Source organism: Micropterus salmoides, unplaced genomic scaffold (assembly GCF_014851395.1).
Source record: "Micropterus salmoides isolate LMB-PRFRI ecotype aquatic unplaced genomic scaffold, ASM1485139v1 Ms_hic_scaffold_12, whole genome shotgun sequence".
Taxonomy (NCBI): Eukaryota; Metazoa; Chordata; class Actinopteri; order Centrarchiformes; family Centrarchidae; genus Micropterus; species Micropterus salmoides.
The window spans coordinates 3,755,990-3,778,511 of record NW_024040263.1 but is presented as its reverse complement, the minus strand read 5'-3'; the positions used below and the strand labels follow the sequence as shown (position 1 = coordinate 3,778,511).

General features: G+C 37.7%; 1 protein-coding gene across 3 annotated transcripts; it reads right to left on the bottom strand.

The window, feature by feature from the left end:
* Positions 1-366: 366 nt before the first annotated feature.
* Positions 367-21,611, bottom strand: LOC119898706 (proto-oncogene vav-like). Of its 3 annotated transcripts, none has more exons than XM_038712905.1 (29): positions 21,484-21,611; positions 20,785-20,880; positions 20,541-20,657; positions 17,772-17,888; positions 13,332-13,390; positions 11,654-11,719; positions 10,834-10,942; positions 9,831-9,926; positions 9,604-9,672; positions 9,403-9,506; positions 9,207-9,306; positions 8,489-8,584; positions 8,318-8,386; positions 8,144-8,230; positions 7,977-8,062; positions 7,749-7,884; positions 7,558-7,667; positions 5,803-5,904; positions 5,614-5,708; positions 5,500-5,522; positions 5,275-5,311; positions 4,899-5,035; positions 3,606-3,671; positions 3,284-3,315; positions 2,407-2,517; positions 2,214-2,301; positions 1,894-2,023; positions 1,283-1,434; positions 367-1,158 (listed from the first exon to the last, which is right to left on the bottom strand). In XM_038712905.1, exons 2-29 carry the CDS (start codon positions 20,869-20,871, stop codon positions 1,105-1,107), a joined length of 2,535 nt encoding a protein of 844 aa, XP_038568833.1. In that variant the 5' UTR covers positions 20,872-20,880; positions 21,484-21,611; the 3' UTR covers positions 367-1,104. The 3 variants fall into 3 exon arrangements, with proteins under 3 accessions (XP_038568833.1, XP_038568835.1, XP_038568834.1); XM_038712907.1 differs by having other exon boundaries at positions 5,019-5,035; XM_038712906.1 differs by having other exon boundaries at positions 9,831-9,923.
* Between the last annotated feature and the right edge of the window lie 911 nt (positions 21,612-22,522).

Sequence of the window (22,522 nt, the reverse complement as noted above, 5' to 3'; positions counted from 1 at the left end):
TATCCTTGGAAAAGATTGTGCAAAAAATATTGTTACAGCTGTCCTAGACCACAGACAAAACGTGAATATATATATACATTTCAACCCTGTTGACATACTATTGTGTACTATTGGTCTGAGTAGTGGAAAGTAAGTAAATATTGTAGTTTTTACCCCACAACATGTATCTGACAGCTGCAGTTACATGTCACTTTATAGGTTAAGATTTGTCAATCAAAACATCTTATCAGTTTACAAAACAATACATTATTGTAAACTACAGAGCAGTATATAAATGTTTAAAAAGCTCCACTGAAATCCTGCATCATGTTAATGCATCCATAATATATATATATATATATATATATATATAGGAGTATAACACTATTAAATGTTACATACTTTTATTTAAGTCAGATTTTGAATGCAGAACTTTTATTTGATCTGGGTCTCTTTCATGGTTTGTGTTAGACCTCTTGGTTACAGTTAAGATAAATAGTTATGCAACAGTATACAAAATTTAGACAATAATGTACTTCCAACTTTATGGCAACAGTTTGGGGAAGACTCTTTATTTACACATTACAATGCCCCAGTTTTTATGCTAAACTAACTTAAACATTACAATAACACCATGTAAAAGAAAGGTCCATAAAGAAATAGTTTTTCCAGTTTGATATGAAAGGACTTTATCGTCCTGACCTCAACCCCATACAACACCCTTGGGATGACTTGGAAAGCCAACTGCGAGCCGGGACTTATCACCCAACGTCAGTCACAGCCTCACTTATGCTCTTGTCTCTGAATGGGAGCAAATTCCTGCAGCCAGGCTCCAAAATGTGGGAATCCCTCGCAGGAGAGTGGAGGTTGTTATAACTGTAAATTAATGCTCATTTTTTTTTAAATGAGCATATTCAATAATCACAAGTTAGTAAAGTTAGTTAGTTGTACATACATAAACAGGACATTCATCAGGTCAGCTCAACAACAGTTTTATTCACATCACTAGACAGTCATTAGATCACACACACACACACACACACTCGTGCATATGGGTTAATGCAGTCGATGGAGACCAGGTATCACACAGACTCCTACATATACAGTATGGGTCTACACATCTTCTCAGCAGTAGTCAGAGTAGTCCTCCTCCACATAGTTGGCTGGAAACAACCCCACCTGAAAACATGAGCAGTGCAGGTAAGACAAGATGCCTTAAAACCTTTAAATGTTCTTTTCATGACAGGTTACAGGTTAATTTGTTGGGGGTTTTTTTACGTGTGGATGTTTGCAAATTCCTCACCCGGCCGTACACCTCTCCTTTCCACCAACCATTGTGACCTTTCTTGGAGAGGATCTTGATGGTGTCTCCTTCCCGTAGCGACAACTCTGAGCGGTCCCTGGCTGAGAAGTCATACCTGGCCCTCACTACGCCAAAACTCCTCATGCTACCTCCTGTCAGACAGAGCCAACATTGCAACATGGATAAGCTTGAAAGAATAGTACCTGTCGGTTAAATATAAAGCTCCAGCCAGTTTGCTTAGCATAAAGACTGGAAATGGGGAAAGAGTACTTTGTTACCTGTATTGAAGAATAAAGCTTTACAATTATTTATTATTCATTAATTATTTTAGCTGTTTCCCACTGTTTCCAGTCTTTATGCTAAGCTAAGCTAATCTATCCTGGCTGTAGCTTTATATTTATAACCCATTTTTTACATCCTATGTTTTGTCTGTCACTAAGTAATTAGATTGAATTGAATTTGATTAATTTGACATTTTGATGCATTCATTCATATTTAGCATACGTGCTGCTGTCTATGACTGTGGAAATTAAGCATATTTTCAGAAATGTGAAACTATCTCTTTAACGTGATCATAAGAAGGTGTGTGGAGGGACAGAGATGTACTATACCTGGTGTGGAGTTTGGTGTGTTGTTAGCCGAGTTGCTTTCCTCTGGTTGTTTGTAAGGGGTACGCAACGTGGTGTCCACATCCTTGAAATACTCCTTCAAAGAGTTCTGCTGGTAAAACTGAATCATCTCCTAACACAGGAAGAAGGAGGAGGAGGAGGAGGAGGAGGAGGAGAAGAAGAGTGTGAAAAACATGTAAGACAGATGTTGCACGTGGTTTGAGAGGAGGAAATTAGGTCACAAATCCACAACGTAAAAGATAGTTTCAGAGCATTTCTTTTGGTCAGCATCATCCTATTTTGGATGAGGTTGTAAGACTTACAACTAAACCCTTGAAGGCCTTCTTCTCATTGATGCGGTACAGGCCTTCAGTGGATGTGATCTTAATGTGTCTGATGTCCATGTTGAACCTGGAATAGTAAGAGGGTTATGGATGAAAGAGAGATAACAGTAAATGGCATGTCTTCAATTTGCTTTTGCAAATTGCTTCAAATTGCAAATTTGCGAAGGCTTACTTGATGCTGATAGCAAACTCTCCTCCATCTTTCTGCCGCACAAGGAAGGTTCCATCAGACCGGGACATTAACAGGTTTTTGGCCTCGGTTCTGTCCATGTTCCCTGCAAACCTTCAAGCACAGTGAAAACAAGAATGTTATTCTTTGCTTAATGCCAGACTTTATAAAGAAGGAATAACACAATCTTCAATGGTTATCCCCCTGCCCTTTATTACTATATGCATTATCTATATCTATTTACTATTATAACTGTGTTTTACTATGTTGTAATTTATTAGCTGTTTATACACCAGGATACATGTATGGGTTATAGTTGTTGTCAAACACATTAACCAACACTTATATCTGCTTTCAATGATGTCATAGTGTGCTATATACCATTTATTAAATGCTAATACTAACTAACTAATTACATTTATACCGGTATACTGACTATAAATGATAATTAGGGGTACTTAAGCCAAAGTGAAGAATTTCATGTGACTGCTGCATCTTTTTCAATCAGTTACACAATGTGTGGGTGAACAGTGGTGCAGTTTATGTTGTTATCATAAATGTGCTCAAGGACAGAGAACAGTGACTATACAGTAGGTGACTAATAACTAATGGTTATTTTATACATGGAAAACAATGACGTGAGGTGCTACATTCAATCTGTGTCACAATTTGTCCCAAAAAGCTTCTTTAAAAACACCAGTACTTTTGAGTATCTGGTTCTGTTTTTGTGGCTATTCATGTTATTGTCTGTATCAGCTCTGGCGTGTTTCTCTGTCCTTGTTGCGATGCACTGCAATAGAGCGAGAAATAAAGCTATGGGATTAACAGTGAGAGGAGCTTGGCGAGCAAGTGTTTTAACCTAGTTTCTGTTGATACTCACCAGTGGAAACCAGACAGGTCGGGGGTCAGCTTCTGGGAAAGGGTGACATCACAAAGAGGTTAGTGTAAAACTTTGCAAACGTAGTTGTGGTCACGGCGGTTGCTTTTCTTTTAGAGCAAAAGGCAGCCAACTTGTGCGAGCTGACACATACCATTGGACTTAACTAAACATGTCTGTCATATGTTTTCTTGTGCTCACATATCTCTTTGTATTGGTATTGGTCAAAATGTGATTTAAAAAAAACATTTTTATGGCATGTTTCAGTTTGAAGTCAGAGTGTCTGTTGTTCAGGGGCTCATGTTGGCTGGTGGATTGTACTCACAGAGATGTAGGGTTGAACTTTTTGGCAAGGGAACCATCCCATTTGATTAAAAGTCAGATTCCTTCCCTGAGTAACACACACAACAACAAATCACATGGCCGGACTGGGTTGAGCAAGCAGTCATTGCAAAATATAAATTAATCATAATAATCAGAAACTACACACACACACACACACACACACATATGTATATATATATGCAGGGATTGCAAATCTTAAATGAAATTAATAAGAGGTGTGTGATCAGAATACAATACCCCAACTATGTTTGTGTCTAGACTTGTTAATATCATGAAATTAGTTTGTTTGAGAGTAAACGCTTAATTAAATAATGTGGATCCACTATGCTCTAGTTTAATAGTATGACAGATTAAAGCACAAAGCCAGCATTTAGCCCTTTACCACTATTACAATTTCCAGAACAAAGATTATAGATAAATAATTATAAATAAAAGTGTCTCTATTTGTGATAATACATTCTTATTTAAAATAAACTTGCTGAAAAATGGGACTGAGATGTCTAATCATCACAGTGAAGAATAAAGAAATAACTTCATCACAGTTACTTTTATTTTGTAAAACAGGCGGTGAGTGCAGGAACTGTAAACGTGGGGATAGATTCAACACCAAGACTTGAAAAGCTGCTGAACAGGAACTATGAAACTCATTATCCTTCTTTCAGTCTGTACTTTTGCTTATTTTTGTGAAGTGAATCCAATAATGTTAGACAAATCTCAAATACTGACTAAGCACTTGAATGCACAAACTCATAAACAAAAATAGACCCTGACAGAACTGCAATGTCATTTAACTGACTGAGAGGAATAGCAAAACATTCACCAACCATCAGCCAACAAACTATGCATGCTCTGGAAAAACGGTCAGCAACAAAGTAAACAACATATGATAGGCCTTTTTCACCGCAGACATTTTCAGTGGTCATAGTCAAATAGGAAACGCACAGGTGTTACTGATAACAGTCAAGATGGCCATGATGGTGTGACAGCGAGCCAGCACGCACAATACCAGGAACCTAAAACTGAAGCAGCTAAATGGAGTTCAGCCAAAAGGTTTGACTTATTTTCCAAACCAAAACCTTTTAGGCTTTATGAATCACACAGTATTGACATAAACGGGCATGAGGGAGGAACGAGATACAGAGAGGAAAAAGACAAAAGCATCTCCACCACCTACAAGTTAACCACACCAAACAATTAAAACACAGCCAAATAATGTGGGACACTCTCAGCTTTCTGCAGCGTGTTTATGCTTGGATCTGATTTTTAACGTCACCTCCCACCATGACAGGTCAGCTTCGGCCCGGGTCAGCTCAATGATGTCACCTTTGGAGAGGTGAAGCGGTTGGCCAAAGCCCACAGGGGGCGGTGGCAAGCCATAATACTCCTGACACACCTCCATTTTTGGAAATCCTGAGACAGAGAGGGGGGAGATAGAGGAGAAAGAGGAGACTTTAAGATATGAGAAAGGAGATCTGACAGGCCACGCAAGAACTTTCATTCAATCAAATATTTCATTTTCTCTTCAACAATTAGGAAGTTGTTTTGGAGATTTAACATAACTGAAGCAGAAACCATAACGGAAAGTTTCTAAAGTAATAAAAGTAGCTCAAAATAAGCCTTTTAAAGATATTAGATCTTGAATTTCTTACCAATGCTGGAATGTCCGGAAGATCTCTGTGTTTTATTCTGGAGGGACAAAAGGCAAAAGTACTGTATTAATAGTACCTCAAGTTTTATCTATTTGCACAAGTTAAATCTAAAAGACATTGAAACTGAACTTGTAAAATAACATGGAAAACAGTCCAACAAGGGCTTATTCATCACCAGAATAATATAAAACATATCCACAATGTCAAAGATTAATGTAGTCTTACCTTCTTCATAGTACCAAGATTATCTATAATTTGAAGAGGACAATCAATGTAAGAAGTTATCATTACACAGATTTATTGTAATTAAACTAATTAGAAGTTCTATTTAATACATACCTGAGTTTCGTCCACAGACAGGGACTCTGCCTAAACATTCTTTATGTGCAGACATTTTACAGCGAGTGCAGCGATAGCCCTGGAAAAATATCCCTCTGCAGACAACATATGGAGAGATTTAGCCTCAAGTTTCTTTTAAAAATGTAGCTAAGAGAGAAACTGAGAGAACCAGCTAGAGACACAAAGTACCTTAACAGCATTGAGCAGGCCTTGCAACAGGTGGTTTCCTCGAAGCAATGCATCTGAAAGTCATGGTTGTTGGCTGTGGCGTTCTCTGGACACATATTTGACCTGCAACCGTGAAGTACAATTGTTTTGACCATGCTGGGGTGTGAGCTTTGGTGAGAGTAAAAATGTGTTATTGCCCTCTGCCAAGAGAGCATCTATTTTGTATTCCTGTGACTGAAGAAACCAACAGTAGCAGCAAATAGGGCTGGGCAATATGGCAAAACATTTTTATACAATAAAACAATTTTCACAATAAATGTGAAAGCGTTATTTCTTTTAAGCTGATTTCTGCACCTGATTAAAAGTTGAAAAAACCAGATGGGTAATTGTGTGGTTAAACTATTGTTTATGGTCAGAACATGACAAACACTTGCCAAACAGTGGATCACTTAACATATCTGAGGTAGAACATCCAAAACAATTACGATAAAATCTTTTTTCAACAAACATGCATGAGTAAAAGTAAAATCTTTTCCATCAAGTCCATTTTCCACAACAACAGATGTATCTTAATAGATTCAAATGAATTAAATCAAACATTTATTGAGCATTCTTTGAACATTTGTTATATTGTTACTGAGTAAAATTATATTGCAATAATTATCATTATTGTTATATTGCCCAGCCCTAGCAGCAACACAGTGCAGGTCAGATTAAAAATAACAATCAACAAATCATCAGATGTCTGTTCATTTCTTACAGGGTGGAGCAATCAGCTAAACTGCAACACAAAACTGTAACAACATGCGACAGCTAAACTTTTCAAAGCCAGTGTCCGTCATCAGTGACAGTGTCAACTTACTCCATTCTGTTTCTCTTCTGATGTGTTTTTACATAACATAATGCACTTATGGATCATTTGAAATAATAAAATACTGGATCACAAAGTTGATTAACTTGAACCTACAATAATTGATTCTTTGGATACTTTGAGGCAGCAGAAACTATGAACAGACACTAACATAATATAACCTTTTAATTTGATTTTGTGCACGTGTTAGCAAACAGTTGTCTATTTCAAATTCAGCAGAAATAGAACAGCTTTCATTGGGGGTTGTGCTTCTAGTCAGCAAGGAAAATGTAAGTCCGATATTTAATGTCTATTTAGCTCTGTTTTCTCTACAAATTCCAGAGGGAAATCTCTGGCTCTATATTTGCTAAATGCTCCACTGTGTTCACCAGCTAGTCATTAACTTTGTCTGTGTGCTGTTTGGTGCTGGGAAGGTAGTGTTCAGTGCATTTCTAGAGCTATTTTTAGCCTGCTTCTCCCAAAAATGACACTGAGTGTGGTGAGTGTGAACTCCCCCCCAAAAAAGTAAAGTTGCTCAGAAGACCAAAACAATTAGTTAAGAGATGCTATAAAGCTCTGTGCTCAGGGGGAACTGTTGAGTTCAGTGATAATTATCTGTGAGTTTTTCACAACAAGCAACTTCTTTCACATTACATGTAGTATTTGATCCATTATTATTGTAAAAATAGAAGATTCCCGAGACTGTCCAACTTTAATTTGGAGACTAACGGAATAAGCATCTCAAAAATAATGCTTGGAGAATCAGATCATCCGATGGTGTATGAACATTATGATTTATCAGCATGTTACTGCTTGCTGCTGCATAAGATTCCTACATCGAACAGACCCGCTTTACTCTTACTTTTGGGAAGAATTCAGTGTTTGTATTTCCACGTGTATATGTGCATGTGTGTGTGATAACTCACATAGCCATTTCAAACTGTTCCATCCATTTCTTCTTCAGTTCTCTGGTTTTGAAGAATAAGTCGTACCCCCACTTCCCATAGCAGTCCAGCAGAAGGAACAAATAGGACCACTGTTCACACACACAAACACACACTGTTAGCTTTATGGATACTGTCTGGTTATACTTTGTGCCACAGAGTAGAAGAAAGACCTTCTTATTGTCCTTTTCTCCTGTGGTTTCATCTCGTATCTGGTAGTTCTGTAGTTCAATGATCTCCTTTAGCTCAAAAGTCTCTCCACTTTTCTTCTTACACACGAACATGGCCTTATCGAAGAGGAATGCATACCTGATGAGCAACCCAACACACACAGATACAACACAAGGTCAGATGCATGACATTAAATCATGAAGATAGATGGAGACATAAACAACACACACCTGTCCTGTTTAGACTTTTTCTCCGAGCTGCAGATCTTCAGCTCTCCATCCATCTTGGGGCGACCATAGAGAGCTAGAGACTGAGACTACAGAGCAGAAGAGAGTAAGGATCACCGGCGATAAAAAAACAACAGCCAAAGTATTAGAAGTGAAAAATATGGGCTTACCATGTTTTCTATGGACAGCTGGAAGGTAGTTATTTGCCTGATGATCTCATTGTCTCGCTTCACCTCATTTACACACTGCGCCAAATCCTGGAAACACACACAGACAAATTCATGAAAGTTCAAATATCACAAATTTAAGTTAGTGACATAAACACACATTACATACACACTTACTCTCATGGCATCAAGAGCTGTGCGGAGGTTGTCTTTTTCTGTAGGGTCAGTGGTGTGCTTCACCAGCTCCTGCAGGCACAAACAGACAAATTATAGACTTACCGGAATAATTTACATGCATGGACATAATGCAGCTGCACACACATAAAGCACACATCTGTATAAACATACCTGTAACAGCAAGTGATATTTGAGGACCCTCTGCATAGGGACCATGAGTAAATCTCTGAGAGAAAAACGGCCACTATTTGCTCTCTTTGAACACTCCTGAGAGAGAGAGAGAGAGAGAGAGAGAGAGAGAGAGAGAGAGATTTATAATTGCTAATAAACTTATTGGTCATACCTAAACAGTCATGCTAATAAAGCATTTTGAATTGAACTGAACCGAATTAAGAGAGGAAGTAAACATCTGCAGTAAAGCATAGATGTGTTCGGATAGGATGCTGTGAGGCTCCCCAGCAGTTACTGCTCTTTGTATTATACATTTTATAAAAAAAAGTCAGACCTACTTGAGGCAGAGAAGTATCATGTGCTCAGTATGCACGGTGGGAAAAAATAACTCCGAGGCAGGTGCAAATCATACTTAAAACAATGATGAAGCCATTTCAACGCCATGATGTCTGTCAGCCATCGCTGATGACATCGTCTATCGGCCCAACCCTAATAGGTGTCAACCTACTTAGGTATGACATCATTGCCTCCACCTCTAGTTCAGACTCAATTTGCACTTATTTGTGCCTTAAACTACTTCCAAAACTACTTCGTGCCTTTATTTAAAAAATAGAAATAGACCTCCTCTGCTCATTATGTACATCTGTGAAAATGAATATTCAGTGCAAAATCAAACATCCCTCCTGTGCTTCTGTTTGAGAGTGTGTGTCTTCCTCACCTCTAGTTTCATTCTGATATCCTCCCTCATATTCGAAAGCTTGTCAAGGTGTTTTGCCGATGCTTCCACCTGACTACAGTAATGGCCGTATAGTAAGAGCCTGAGGGTGGCAAGTATATTAAAACATATTATAACATAACACATAATGTATTTGTATTCTTATTGGATAACAGTGTGGTGTGTGTATGTTGTGTACCTCTCCTTATAGTTCAGAAACACCTGGTACAGGTTCTTGGCTCCATAATGTAGGATGGATTTTTGGACCTCCTCCAGCAGACTACGATGAGTGGTGGCCAAATCCTACGAATACATATACGCAGAAATCATGATGGCTAATACAGTACATGAATATAAACCTGTACACATGACCAGGTGTGTAGATAATCTCCTTCCGTACCTCTATGTTGATGAAGATACTCTCAATGTCTGGAGCCTTGAGAAACTTTTCAAGAGGCTTCATAAAGTGCTGCATAAAAAAAAGAAGGAATGTTGTTACTCTCTCTTTAAACGTGCAAATAAATGTCTGCTTGTGTATGTCTTTGTATGAGTGACTTTTTCTGTGTGAGATTTGTCTTTGTGTAAATGTGTTGATCTTCTTTCATCAGATTGTGAACATGTGCACACCTGTAATATAGATTCCAGTGTATCAGAGTATTTCTCTTCTGTTTGTCTGATCTCCTGCAGGCAGCATTCTCGTTTGTCTACCCCAGTCTTCTGCTGCTGTAGAAACATACACCAAAAAAAGACAAATGATGCATGAAGAGACCAGACCAGAGGATGCATTTTTTTTTATCTTACTATAATGGACACAATTTGCAGCATTAAGATTTGAGACCTTCCAGAACACTCTCCCCTCCTAGGTTTAGTACCTTATTAGGAGTTAAATTTATTTTGTTAATGCCTTTTTGCATAGCATTTATTGTTGTTTTTTGGAAAAAAATGTGTCCATTTGTCTCACACAGAATACAGTGGAAACAGTATGCATCAATTGGAAACAGTAGTAGATGCATACATATTACATACAGAAAATGATAAAATGAGCAGGATAAAATTTTACAGCAATATTGTTAAATATTGAGGCTTTTCCATTTTCAGTGGAATCTCCTGAATTTTTAACAGCATTTTTCCCTTGAGGCCCTGTTCATTTCTGACCCTGACTCTCCTGAGGCCTCATTTACACCAGCTAGTGTCTCATAGCCAGACTGTGATTATGATTTATGTAGCTGGGTGACATTTACTCATAATGCCTTTCCTGATTGTGGCTGCTCTCTGAAGGTATCTGTTAATTTAACTTCTCTGTTTGGATTAGTGGTTCCCAACCTGGGGGTCAGTCACAAAATAAATCTGAGGGATCTTGAGATGTTTAACAAGATAGGAGAGCAGAAATATACATTACTGACATACCAACCTAATCAATGTCACTCTTCGGTTGAACTAGTAGACATATGCAACGAGTGACAAGAGGTCTCAAGTAAAAAACGCTTAATTTAAAGAAATCTCAAACCAAAATTTTTGAGAACCACTGATTTAGATGAACAGATAGAGACTGAAAAGCTTCCTGGTTGCCAAAAAAAAGCTCAACCCGTGTTTTTTCTTAGATACAAAATGTTGTGCGAAGTCCACTCACAGTTTCTGGTTGTTCATCTGTCCTCATCAAGTCTTCATAGATCTCATCTCCTTCGTTCTCCTCGTCCTCCACAAAGTCATACAAGTCATCATCCTCATCCACTGTGTCACTGATACAAGGATACATTCACACCACATTTTGTTACTATCATAATATTTGTCTTGTCTTCATAGTTATCATTTACACTGGGGACGCTGGGGAAATGTCTGATGGCTGATTTTGTCCCCATCACAGTTTGAAAGCATTTGTTAAACTTGTTCTGAAAAATAGCTTCCACCAAGGAATGGTAACTAACAAATGAAAAATTTTAGAAAGGTTTATTTGCACAATAAGAAGACATGCAATGATATTTAAATATAGAAGAAACAAATGTGCAATGTCCAAAAAAAGTAAGCTAAAAAAAAACAAGCTGCTGATAACTGCATAGTATTCTGTTATATTTTTTGTGTATTAATATATTGCCAGGGTAAACTAGAAGTTTTAGTTACATTTTAAAACTGCTTTCTTGCCCACTTAAAGTAATTTTTCTTTATATTTTTTGTATTGTTTATTTGTATTTCCTATAATTGGCATGGACTGTATCTGTATGCCATGTGTCTACATGTGCTGATAAATTTTGGAACTGGACTTTTTGTACTGGGAAGGATAAATCATTGGTGTAACTATGTACAGCAGCAGACCAAAATAAGATAAGCTATTGACCAGTGTTCCAATTTGTTTTGAGATATAAAACAATTAATTACAAAAAATAGGGAGCCTTTTGAAAACTACCTATTTTCATCCTCAAGATTATTATTAACATATTGAGAAAGAAGCTTACTCTATCTGGTCAGACAGGCCGCTGTAGATTTCGTCATCAGGAGTGCATCCTTCCAAGGGAAATGGCCTGGATGTAGGGAAAGTGTGTGTGAGTGTTTGTAGGTGATGTTGGTAAAGGGAGGAAGGTTTAGGGTGAATGACAATAACAAGAAAATTGTTATGAAGTTTAATAATCTCATAGACAAATCTGGGTTGAAGGCAAAAGTAGACATCCTGCCATTACACATATAACACACAGGATTTCAGTTTGCTAAGAATTCTGTCCAGGATATAGTCATCAAATGCCATTAAAAATAGGGTTATAATCTATAAAACATTTCAACAAAACATACTCCAGTTTTAACAGACAGTGAGACGTCTTTTTCTGGCAGCAGGGCTGTGCTGAATGCAACTCATTCATCAAAACGAAAGTAAAAGTCACAGCATTTGCTCCGTGAAATCAATGTTACTTTTTGAAATCTCTATTAAATCCTTATGTTTCAATCACATGTCAATAAATAAACAACCAGGGGCCACTAAAGACCAAGCGATCAGCCATGTGGCTGATGGTGAGCCACCACCCCGCTGTTGTTAGCTTGGTACAGGGTTTCCTGGCTGAAACCACACTTTTACAGAATCATGTGTTTTCTGATTTTTAACAAATTAAGCATTTCTTCAAACTACAATGCAGGAAAAAGTTTTGATTATTTAGATGATAAGATACTGGGTAATTCCTGCTCAGTTTATTAGCGTTACACTTCTCTTTCACCACTACCTTTCACAGAAATGGTGCTTTGATGTTATTTTTTCCCCAAACCCTGTATAATAACCAATTTCAGACTAGTGTTTTGTGACTGACTAACTTGTGTCAACCATGATCAACCAAACATCTCTGCTTCTATTGTTGGTGTTAATGTGTTCAGTTGGTTCAGTGTAGTAATGGCGTCGCCCATAAGTCAGCCAATGGATTCATCTATATGATTTTTCTTGCGACTAAACTTGAATGGTAAATATAAAATGGTAATACTTTACTTTAACACCCCTATTAAGCATGTATAAGCAGTACATAAACATTTAATGAATGTTTTATTACACACTATAATGTAATTGTAAACAGACGTAAGTGTTCATTTATGCGTAATTTGTCAACAACTATAACTCCTCCTGTGGGCACCCTTAAGTGGAGGCTGGTATATACATAGATAATAAATGACAACATAGCAGTGATGGGATGTAAGTACATTTACTCTATATTTACTTAAGCACAATATTGAGGTACTCAGATTGTATTTCATGGGCCCTTCTGCATTATTTTATTAGTATATATTAATGCTACTTCTTTTACTTAATAAAATTTGGAATGCTGGACTTTTATTACAGGGTATTCCTACCCTGCAATATTGCTGCTTTCACTTCACTAATTCACTAATAAAAGATCTGGGTACTTCTTTGACCCATGCAATACATTAAAATACAACACAATTGTAATAATATATCTTCATAGGTGAAATTATAACTCTTGACAAATACTGTAAACACTTAAACATGTCCTTATATCAGTGTAGAACTACATTATAATGTGTTATAAACCATTTATTAAATGTTTCTATACTGCTTATAAATGCTCAATTGGGGGGTGTAAAGAGTTACCAAACTTCATTAACATTTCAGTTATGTAAAAGAAGAAGGAAATTGCTTACTGGAATCCTCTTTGTGTAGCAATGGATGAATGAGAGAGGATGGACAAAGTGTCTATGACCTGTCAGACACAGACACACATACACAAGGAGATATAGTATATGGTTAAATTATAGTATACAGAAAGAGACACGGACTGGTGGAGAAACAGTAAAAGCTGTTTCACATTTTAAACATTGACACTGAATAATTCTCCTCTGGTTTCACTCCTATTCTAGCAGTGGTAAAGTGAGAACTGCACTATCATGATGAGTGATCTCAGATAACCAATTTCATGAGAGAAGCAAACTCCAGCCGTCCAAATGAAACTGACTCTGCTTTCTGATAAAGCAACATGTGTGAGTGAGCTCTAATATCTCGGTATATCTAGGCTGGAGTCTCATGTGTTTTAATAATTTATAACTACAAGATAAGCAATATAATAATGGTTTCTTAGTTCCTGTTTTTGCCGACAACATGTTTTTCCCTTTTCAAAATCACCCTTGACTTCTGATCTGAAACTTTCTCCAGAGTTGCGGTGAGAAACACATAAAAATTCAAAAGTTGCCTGCCCGAGTTCAGAACCTTTCAGAGAGAAGAATAAAAAGAAGGCAGGCCTGTCATGATAGTTCTGGTGATATAAAATAAATATACTGTTAAAATAATAATATTTCTCAGTCAGTACTGCTGTGCTTTATTGTCTGATTGCTACTTTTATTCAAGACAGAGACAGGAGGAAAGATGAACAAGAAGTGAAAGTCTATAGGATAAGTTCTGAGACAAAACATTTGAAAGGACTGATTTGCAGCCCAACTGCTGTGTAATAACCAGAGCATTCTGCAAAAGACTGAAAAACAGAATTGATCAGCATTTTGAGAAATACACTTTCTTGCTGTGAGCTACATGAGAAGATTGACGCCACGCTAATAGTCATACAGTAAATATGCTGAAGCCAGCAGCTTATTAGCTTAGTTTAATACAAAGACTAAATTAGCCTGCTGCTGGCTCTAGTTCCTGTTTACCATACAGACATGAGAGTGGTATTAAATAAATATGCTCATTCACTTTTTTTGCTGAGAGTTAGACGAGAACATTGATTCCACTCTCACATTTCGCTATAAAAAAAACACACAGTGAACCCTGACACCCAAGGAGCAAAATCTATGTTAGTCTATCTATAAGCACATACTCAGCCTCATACTTTTGCAAACCAATATACACACTTCTCTACATTAGATACAGAAATCTAACACAATGTCACTTCTTTGCCATTTTAAGCGACTGCCTTTCAAAATACCACACCTATGAATCAATTGATTAAACGTGACCGTCAGGTGTACAGACACTCAATTCTAAACTCTCCAATCAGCAGTAAGCAATATAAAAATGCAACAGTTAAGTATACCTGTATGCAACAAAAATGGAAGGCAACATTGCCGTAAGAGGAAGAGGGCAGGGGAGGATGAGAGGGGGCGCCCGCAGCGGAAGAGGATGTAGGAAGAGGAAGAGATAGACCTGGAGGTGGAGGTGGACAAGGAAGACGCAGACTAAATGCATCAGATGAGATTGGACCAACATTGGTTGACCATGTTGTAAACCACACTGAGAGGCTTCCCAACTAGATATACTGTATACAACAGTAACTTGAACAAGAGTACAGGTGGAAAACAATTTTTAGTTATTGTCTACAATAAATCAGTACAATGTAGCCTACAAAAAGCGCTACATCCACACTTTTTGGAACCCATTCACTGCATTCGATGTGCGAAACAATGGCTTGTACTTTGTCCTATGAAATTTTACATGTATACTTATACCAATCCTGCATGAATTTATCTGCAATGTTGAGACTGCGTTTAACTTGACAAAGAAGAGGGAGAAAAATCATTGGCCACAGAGCTATTTTGAGTGTTTGGTCGCTAAAGTCACGACCCAGACTATATCATTAGAAAAGCAGAAATTTTAAAAGAGTTTTAAGCGCAGCAGTGTGTAACTGTTTCAAACTGAATCAGATCATATGAACCATGTGTGCCATACCTTGACAATTTTTATTTTATTTTAATGAATTATAGTTTTGAACGAAGTGTTTCATTTTGCAAAATACCTGAGGTGCTCTGTTACCTCAGGCTCTGTTGTGTGTGTGGTTGTGTGAACTGTGTGTAGTGTTTTGACAAGATGAGCCCTGTATTCAAAATAGTGCTTAAGCAATTGTAAAAAACTATAAATATGAAGCTACAACAGCAGCCAGTTAGCTTTGCATGAATACCTAGCCTAGCTCCCTTCATTGCTAACAAAATCCACCTACCAGCACCTTAAAACTCACAAATTAACATGTAATATTTAGTTTGTTTAATCTGTACAAAAATGGAAGTTTAATGACAGCTCGTCATATTACGTGGATTATGTATCGGACTACTTCCTGGCACACTCTGCCAGAAAGCAAATTGTTAAACTATTGCTTTAATGGTGTTAAACGCTAAACTATACAGATCTTGAGATTAAGCTTTAACTTTGTCTCATGGGAGCAGAAAGTAGGACACCACGTTTCCAGCTCCATGTATTCTGAGGCAAGTACAGTAAGATAAAACTTCAATATGAGTAACAAAAACTTGAATTACCAAAATAAACACAGTTAGTGGTTATTTTTCTGATTTTTGTTTAAAAAAGCATTTTATAAGCGTTGTTAAAGACTAAACCAGACATTCCTAACTCTTTTGGTTTGTAACCCTTTAAAATAAAGTAGTGTCTAGTTTGGGCTCATTGTGGTGTTTATGTCTGGTTGGCAGTTTCACCAAAGAGAGATTTCCCCTCTAAACTTCCCATTTAGTTTAATTTAAATAATTGTTTGAGGTCAAATGATCCAATATTTCACAATAAAGGGCTTGGAGAGAAGTCCAAATGAATGCAAATTTGTGGAGCAGAACTATTCTTTCCTACTCCATTTATCATCTCATGACCCCCCAAATTTATCTTTGCAGGGGACCAGACCACTAGGTTGGAAATCAATGGAAGCAGAATTTAAATGCAGTATTTTCAGTGTGGTTTTATGTTTTCATAAGTAAAGGATCTTAATACTTCCTCCACCACTGTAAATCAAATATATTACTTGTGTGTTTTCTGTATTTTATCGTATTGGATGACTGACTGGAAGCAGTGATGTGAAACAAGTAAGTTTTAGGTAAAAACAGCAAATAATGTAAAAAGAACATACAGCCAGATTGAGGTCCACCTCCCTTTGATACATTTCTTTCTTATAGTTTTTCTAAGTCATTTTGGTACGTTTCTCAAATCATGAAGTTAGTTCATTTTTCAAAACAATTCGTTCAAACAGCACCACACAATGAATGAATGAATGAACATGTCAGTGCCAAATGGTCATTGTTCACACACAAGATAGTCATAATGCCATATTGTCAATATAACAGTGTGTTTTTCTGGTGTAAACTATGACTGAGGTTTTGATGACAATGATTGAAAATGCACTAGGCTGCATATTTTCTGTACATCATATATCAATTTCAGCAGTAGAGTTCCACATTACTGTGTGTGGGAGATGATTGCAAGAGTTTGGACAGGATTTACATTTACTGTTTGTACTGTCATTTGTTGACAGACCATGTCATTGCGATACAGAAAAGAAAAGGACACAAGTTTTGTACCACTGCATAGCATAAAGAAAAATATACAAAAGTGGTTCAACTATTTTGTACATTTTGTATGCCTAGATCATTTGGGGGGTAAGACTATTCAACAGAGAACCAGTATAACACATTTTGATCAACATGACAAAAGCATGATAATGTAAGAAACAGCAGACAATTGTACTTAATCATTTGCAGGAATGTGTCAAAGCATATGCAGTTTGTTCAAAAGAGAGAGCGAGTGCTTTAATGATGTGCACAAGTGACTAGATGATGTGGAGGTGGCACAAGAAGTTTTGGAAATTTTAATTCTGATAACAGAAATGTACCAAAGCTACTGAGAAAAACTGTAAAGTGCTTCCTCTTACTTTGTGCATACATCAAACAAGTGCACATTTCGAAACTCCTATTGTTCACACTAAAGTGCTGTGGCTGCACTGCATCGAAAGTGAAAGAGAACTATGAAATGCTAAATTCATTTGTTCACTCAGCCACTTCAATTAAAAAGTCACCAAAAGTACTTCCTGTTAGTTATGTGGGTGTCTGCAAGCTGCAGTCAAGAGTCAGGACTCTGTCAGGAGTATGTTCCCCTCATGCAGAAGATGTAATTAGTGAATGAGACAGACAGATAGATAGATAGATAGATAGATGATAGATAGATAGACAGACAGATAGATAGATAGATGATAGATAGATAGACAGATAGAGAGATAGATAGATAGATAGATAGATAGATAGATAGATAGATAGATAGATAGATAGATAGATAGATAGATAGATAGATAGATAGATAGATAGATAGATAGATAGATGTGGTTATACCTTTGCGAAGTCTCGAACATCAAACAGGTCAAAGGCCTCAAACAGTTCATTCTTTTTGAGATGAAATCTCTCCTGACAAACTCCCAGAAACGTCCGGATATTCTTCAGGCACAGAAACTACAAACAAACAGAAACACAAACATTACTTTACTTTTACTGAAATAGTTAATATATTAGTTGGCCAACAGAACCTTTACCAGTTACAGTTTAAGTCATTTATAAGAGAACAAGACACAGGTCTTTGAAACTGTAATTTCTACTTCAGCTTATGGGGACATGAATGTCTGGTCCAAATTTTATTTAAATCCATCCAACAGTTGTTGAGACATTTCACTAAAAGCCACAAATATCACCTCATGGTGGTTTAGAGGAAAAGTCACTGGATCACCGAAGTGGATATTTCATTCTGGACCAAAGCGGCGGTCCGACCGACCAACTAACCGACAGACAAACATGCCACTAGAATGGCTAAAAACAAAAAGACAATAAACTAAAGGAAGGTGATAAGCATACAAGCATACAGAAGCATTTCTAGGCTATTTTTCACCATCGATGTTCCCAAATCAGGTCACCACAATTCCATCTGGTCCTCACCAGACACAGATTCACTGATATGATAAATTCCACTAAACATTAAATAAATACCTGTGGAAAGATACTCTATTAGCAAAAACAACCTTCAAAAACATTGACATTTACAAATTAGACTAAACATTTAAAAGGCAAAAAATGTGGCGTTACAAACAAATAGAAGATGAACATAACACACAATAAACGTGGAAAGCAAGCACATATAAAGCACACACAGAAAGTGTTACACATCACAAACACAAATTTCAAACACACTTGATAGATAATGTTGAACATTGTAAGATCAAAATATTGTTAAATATCATGTTGTCACTGTTGTTTGTCTAACAAGCAGATGGTTTAATTTTCTAGCATTAAGTTGCACAGGCACCTCATGAACACAAACATTTGCACTTCTTAAAGACTATGTAAATGCTGCTCAGCCACACAGACTATATGAACATGAACAGCAATGAATCCAACGCAATGAAATGTTTAATACTAAAAGAAGCAGAACACATTTTATAACTAAAATATAGCTACAAAAGCAACCACAGAGAGCGCAGCGCACAGTGTGATTGACATGGGGGTCAGACTTCTGCCATTTACATAACTTCCTGAACCAGCTGCTTTTGCTTGCTCTTTCTGCAGCTCAGCAGTGGGAAATGCGGAACTCTAATTTCAGAAAAGGGGAAACGTTGAGTTCTACCTGATACTGCTGCACACACTTCACATCGCTGTTGGGAGCTCATATTAACATGCAGACATACATGCATACATCACTGCAACAGCAAACATTATTGCAAGAACACAGGGAAGATCCTGTACTTGTGTAATGCCATCAGGTGTGTGTGTGTGTGTGTGTGTGTGTGTGTGTGTGTGTACACGTCAGAGTGGAGTCCTGTCTTCTGTTGATCATCGGAAGTATGTTCACCACTCTTGACCTCATCGGATTTCCCAGAGTTTCACATTCACGTGTCAAAGCACATTAACGCCGGCCGAGTTGCATTCACCTTTAATACATCATGGTGAGTCCTATCAGATTTGATTCAAGGACTTCCCTTCTGACATTTAGGCCAACCCACGTGACAGACTGTCTCTTTCTTTGTCACTCTCTCATTCTCATATCTTTTTCATGTCTTTATCACCTCCCCTCTATCTCTCTGTCCCCTCAGACACAACCCATCTTGTTGTTTATCTTACTGCTGGTCATGTTTTCAAGCCAGTTTGCTGGTGTGTTTGTTTATTAGTGCTGATATCTGAAAGGCAGATGAAAACTGTGAATGAATGAAAAAGTCCATGATCCACAGAATTTGTTTTTAGTGTGGATCCACATCCAGGTGAACCCAGGAACGATTTCTAAAGGCAGTACTAAATGATGGTAACTATGCTTATTCACTTCTTGCTGATAGTTAGATGAGAAGATGGATGCTACTCGCACGTCTGTACTTCAAACATGCTGGAGCCAGCAGCCGGTTAGCTTAGCTTAGCACAAAGACTGGGAACAGGGGAAAACATCTAGCCTGGGTGTGTCCAAAGGTGACAAAATCAACCTACCGGCACCTCCAAAGCTTAATAATAACAAGTTAAATCTTGTTTGTTTAATCTGAACTGAAATGTAAATACAACAATTAGTTTTAAAAGGGGTTTATGTGTCTGGCCATATCTTGGGTGAGAAACAACAGAAATGTACTGCTCACAGTCAAGAAATAGTCCAGATATTAACTGTGTATATACAACCTCTATATAACAGAGTGGTGCAAATCTTCTCATATAGGTACAGATGAGGTACACGGATAAAAGTTCTATATTGTCAAGTACGTTTTGTATATTTTTGAGTCCTAAAGTTTAAAATGTGTTGAAGAAGAAAATATCTGCACAGTTTTGCAGTTTCTAATGTAAATCCAATTGTTCTTTTAAGATAGTGTCACTGATCCCTACAGAAATCCCCAAACAAGTAGATTCTTATTCTTTTGGAGTGTATGCACTGAGTTGTCTTTGTTGTTTCTCTTTGTCTGTTGTTCTTCTTCATCAGCACCTCCGGCGCTCTCTTCCCATGCTCCCAGATGTACACAGATATCACAGTATTTTCCTATCGGACAGCCTTGGGACGCTGCATCCTGGTGGTTATGGAAATGGCCTATGGTAATGGAGCAGCAAAAGGTTTGTGTGTATGTCTGTGTGATATGCGTGTATTACCTGGGACATCTGCGGCCGCAGGTTGATCTCTCTCAGGTTGACAGCCTGAGGCAGCATGTTGTTGAGCAGCTGGCAGAGCAGCACACCATCTCTCAGAGCCTGAGCCAGGTCACACACCTGGCACAACATACACACACACACGCACACGCACACGCACACACACACACACACACACAGTTAGACTGGGGAAACAAGACAGGGTGTGTGTTTATGTGCAGGTGTTTGTGTGACACAGCTGATTTACCTGTGCGCCCTCCCATGTGACCCGATGGTTATCAGGAAGGACTCGACAGTCAATCAACCACATCGCACACTGCCGCCACAACTCCATCTTTGTTTTCTGAATAAAAGATCGATAGACAGACTGATAGACAGGATGGGATGCAAGGCAAGATTTTGTTACATCATATAAATTCTCACAGGCACAATATTCAGCATTGATCACTATTGCACCAAGTAGCAGTACCTAGTATCAGTTAGTCTGATTGCAAGTTAATGTTCTCCTGACAACTAGAGATGAGTAAGCTTCACAAGAAGCCAGGAACAAAGGTTTTTAGGTTATTTGTGGAGTTCACACTGAATAGAAATGAAATGGTTTCGCTGTCTGAATTCACAAATACAAAAACCTCTCATGCATGACACGTTTTGCTTCTGCTTTACATAAATAAAGTAGTTCTGGTCACAGTTTAACTTCTTTTTTTCTTAGTAACCTAGAACCTGGGTATGGCAATCATTGAAGAATTGAGTCTAAGACCAAATCAGTAGCAAATCAGTCGGCCTACAGCGAACACTGAACAGTCACTCTCACTCCGTGCTTTCAATAAAATACTGAAGCGGCCTTGAGACCCAGTGAAATAACAAAAAAATCCACCTCTCCAGGAGAAAACATAATAATTTTCAAACTGCATATCAGTGTAGGATGAGTATTATAATCAGCTCTCACCTTGAGGTATATGTCTTCTTCTCAATGTTCACCTCCCTGTCTTTCTTTCATTATTTCAACTTAACTCAACTCACTTCAGCGCTCTTGTTCTGCCGTTCTTCCGTGGTGGGTGTTCTGCAGAGCTGCACTGTGCGAAGGCTTTTAACTTCATGCCACAACTTCCTCTTTCCTCTGACGCACCCTCACACAGCCGCATTCACACTCACAGATGCACACACACTTGCACATGCATATACACAAAGATGCTGCAGTCGCTGCTGCTATGAGCGGTTCAAGTTGATAAAAAAAAGAGTGTGATATTTACTGTATGTGAAATGGTCTTTATATGTGTACTGAAGAGCAGACAGGAGTGAGAGTGTTGTAAAAAGCACATGTTTATCAAAAAATTTAATTTGCTGCAAGGTCAGCCACCACATCGTTTAGACCCCAAACCAACTTTTAATGTGGCATGTATGAAAACAAAGGAGTTGATCGTTGATTTTAACAAAAAGGAGATAAAGACCCATACCTGTGTCCACATCAGTAAGCTGAGGTGGAGCAGGTCAATAGTTTAATGGACCTGAGAATCGTCTTGGTCAGCTCACATCTCCACGTTGGTGAAGAAAGCTCAAAAATATCTGTATTCCTCAAGAAAACTTAAGATGGTCATATTGCCAAATTCTTGCAGTGGTAATTTTACTGGGATGAGGGCACATATTTGGATTCACAGCTGGGAATATGTACACTCATTCACACGTTATATCTCCAACAAAAACTCTGAGTTACTTATTTAGTTGGATTAACAAATCAATCAAATATATCAGTACCTCTCAGCTTATCAAATTCTGATGTACAGCAAAGGGAGACAGCAGCTGTGAAATATAACAATACTTTATTATGTAATATTTAAATATCATTATATCCCCCTTTGTACTCTTGCGCTTTACACTGAGAGGGAATATTGTACTTTTTAGTCTTTGTAATTATTTTGAATGCTGTAATAACTAGTTACTTTGCAGATTTTATAGGTAAAATATTAAGTACCCCACAGTACGTAGCA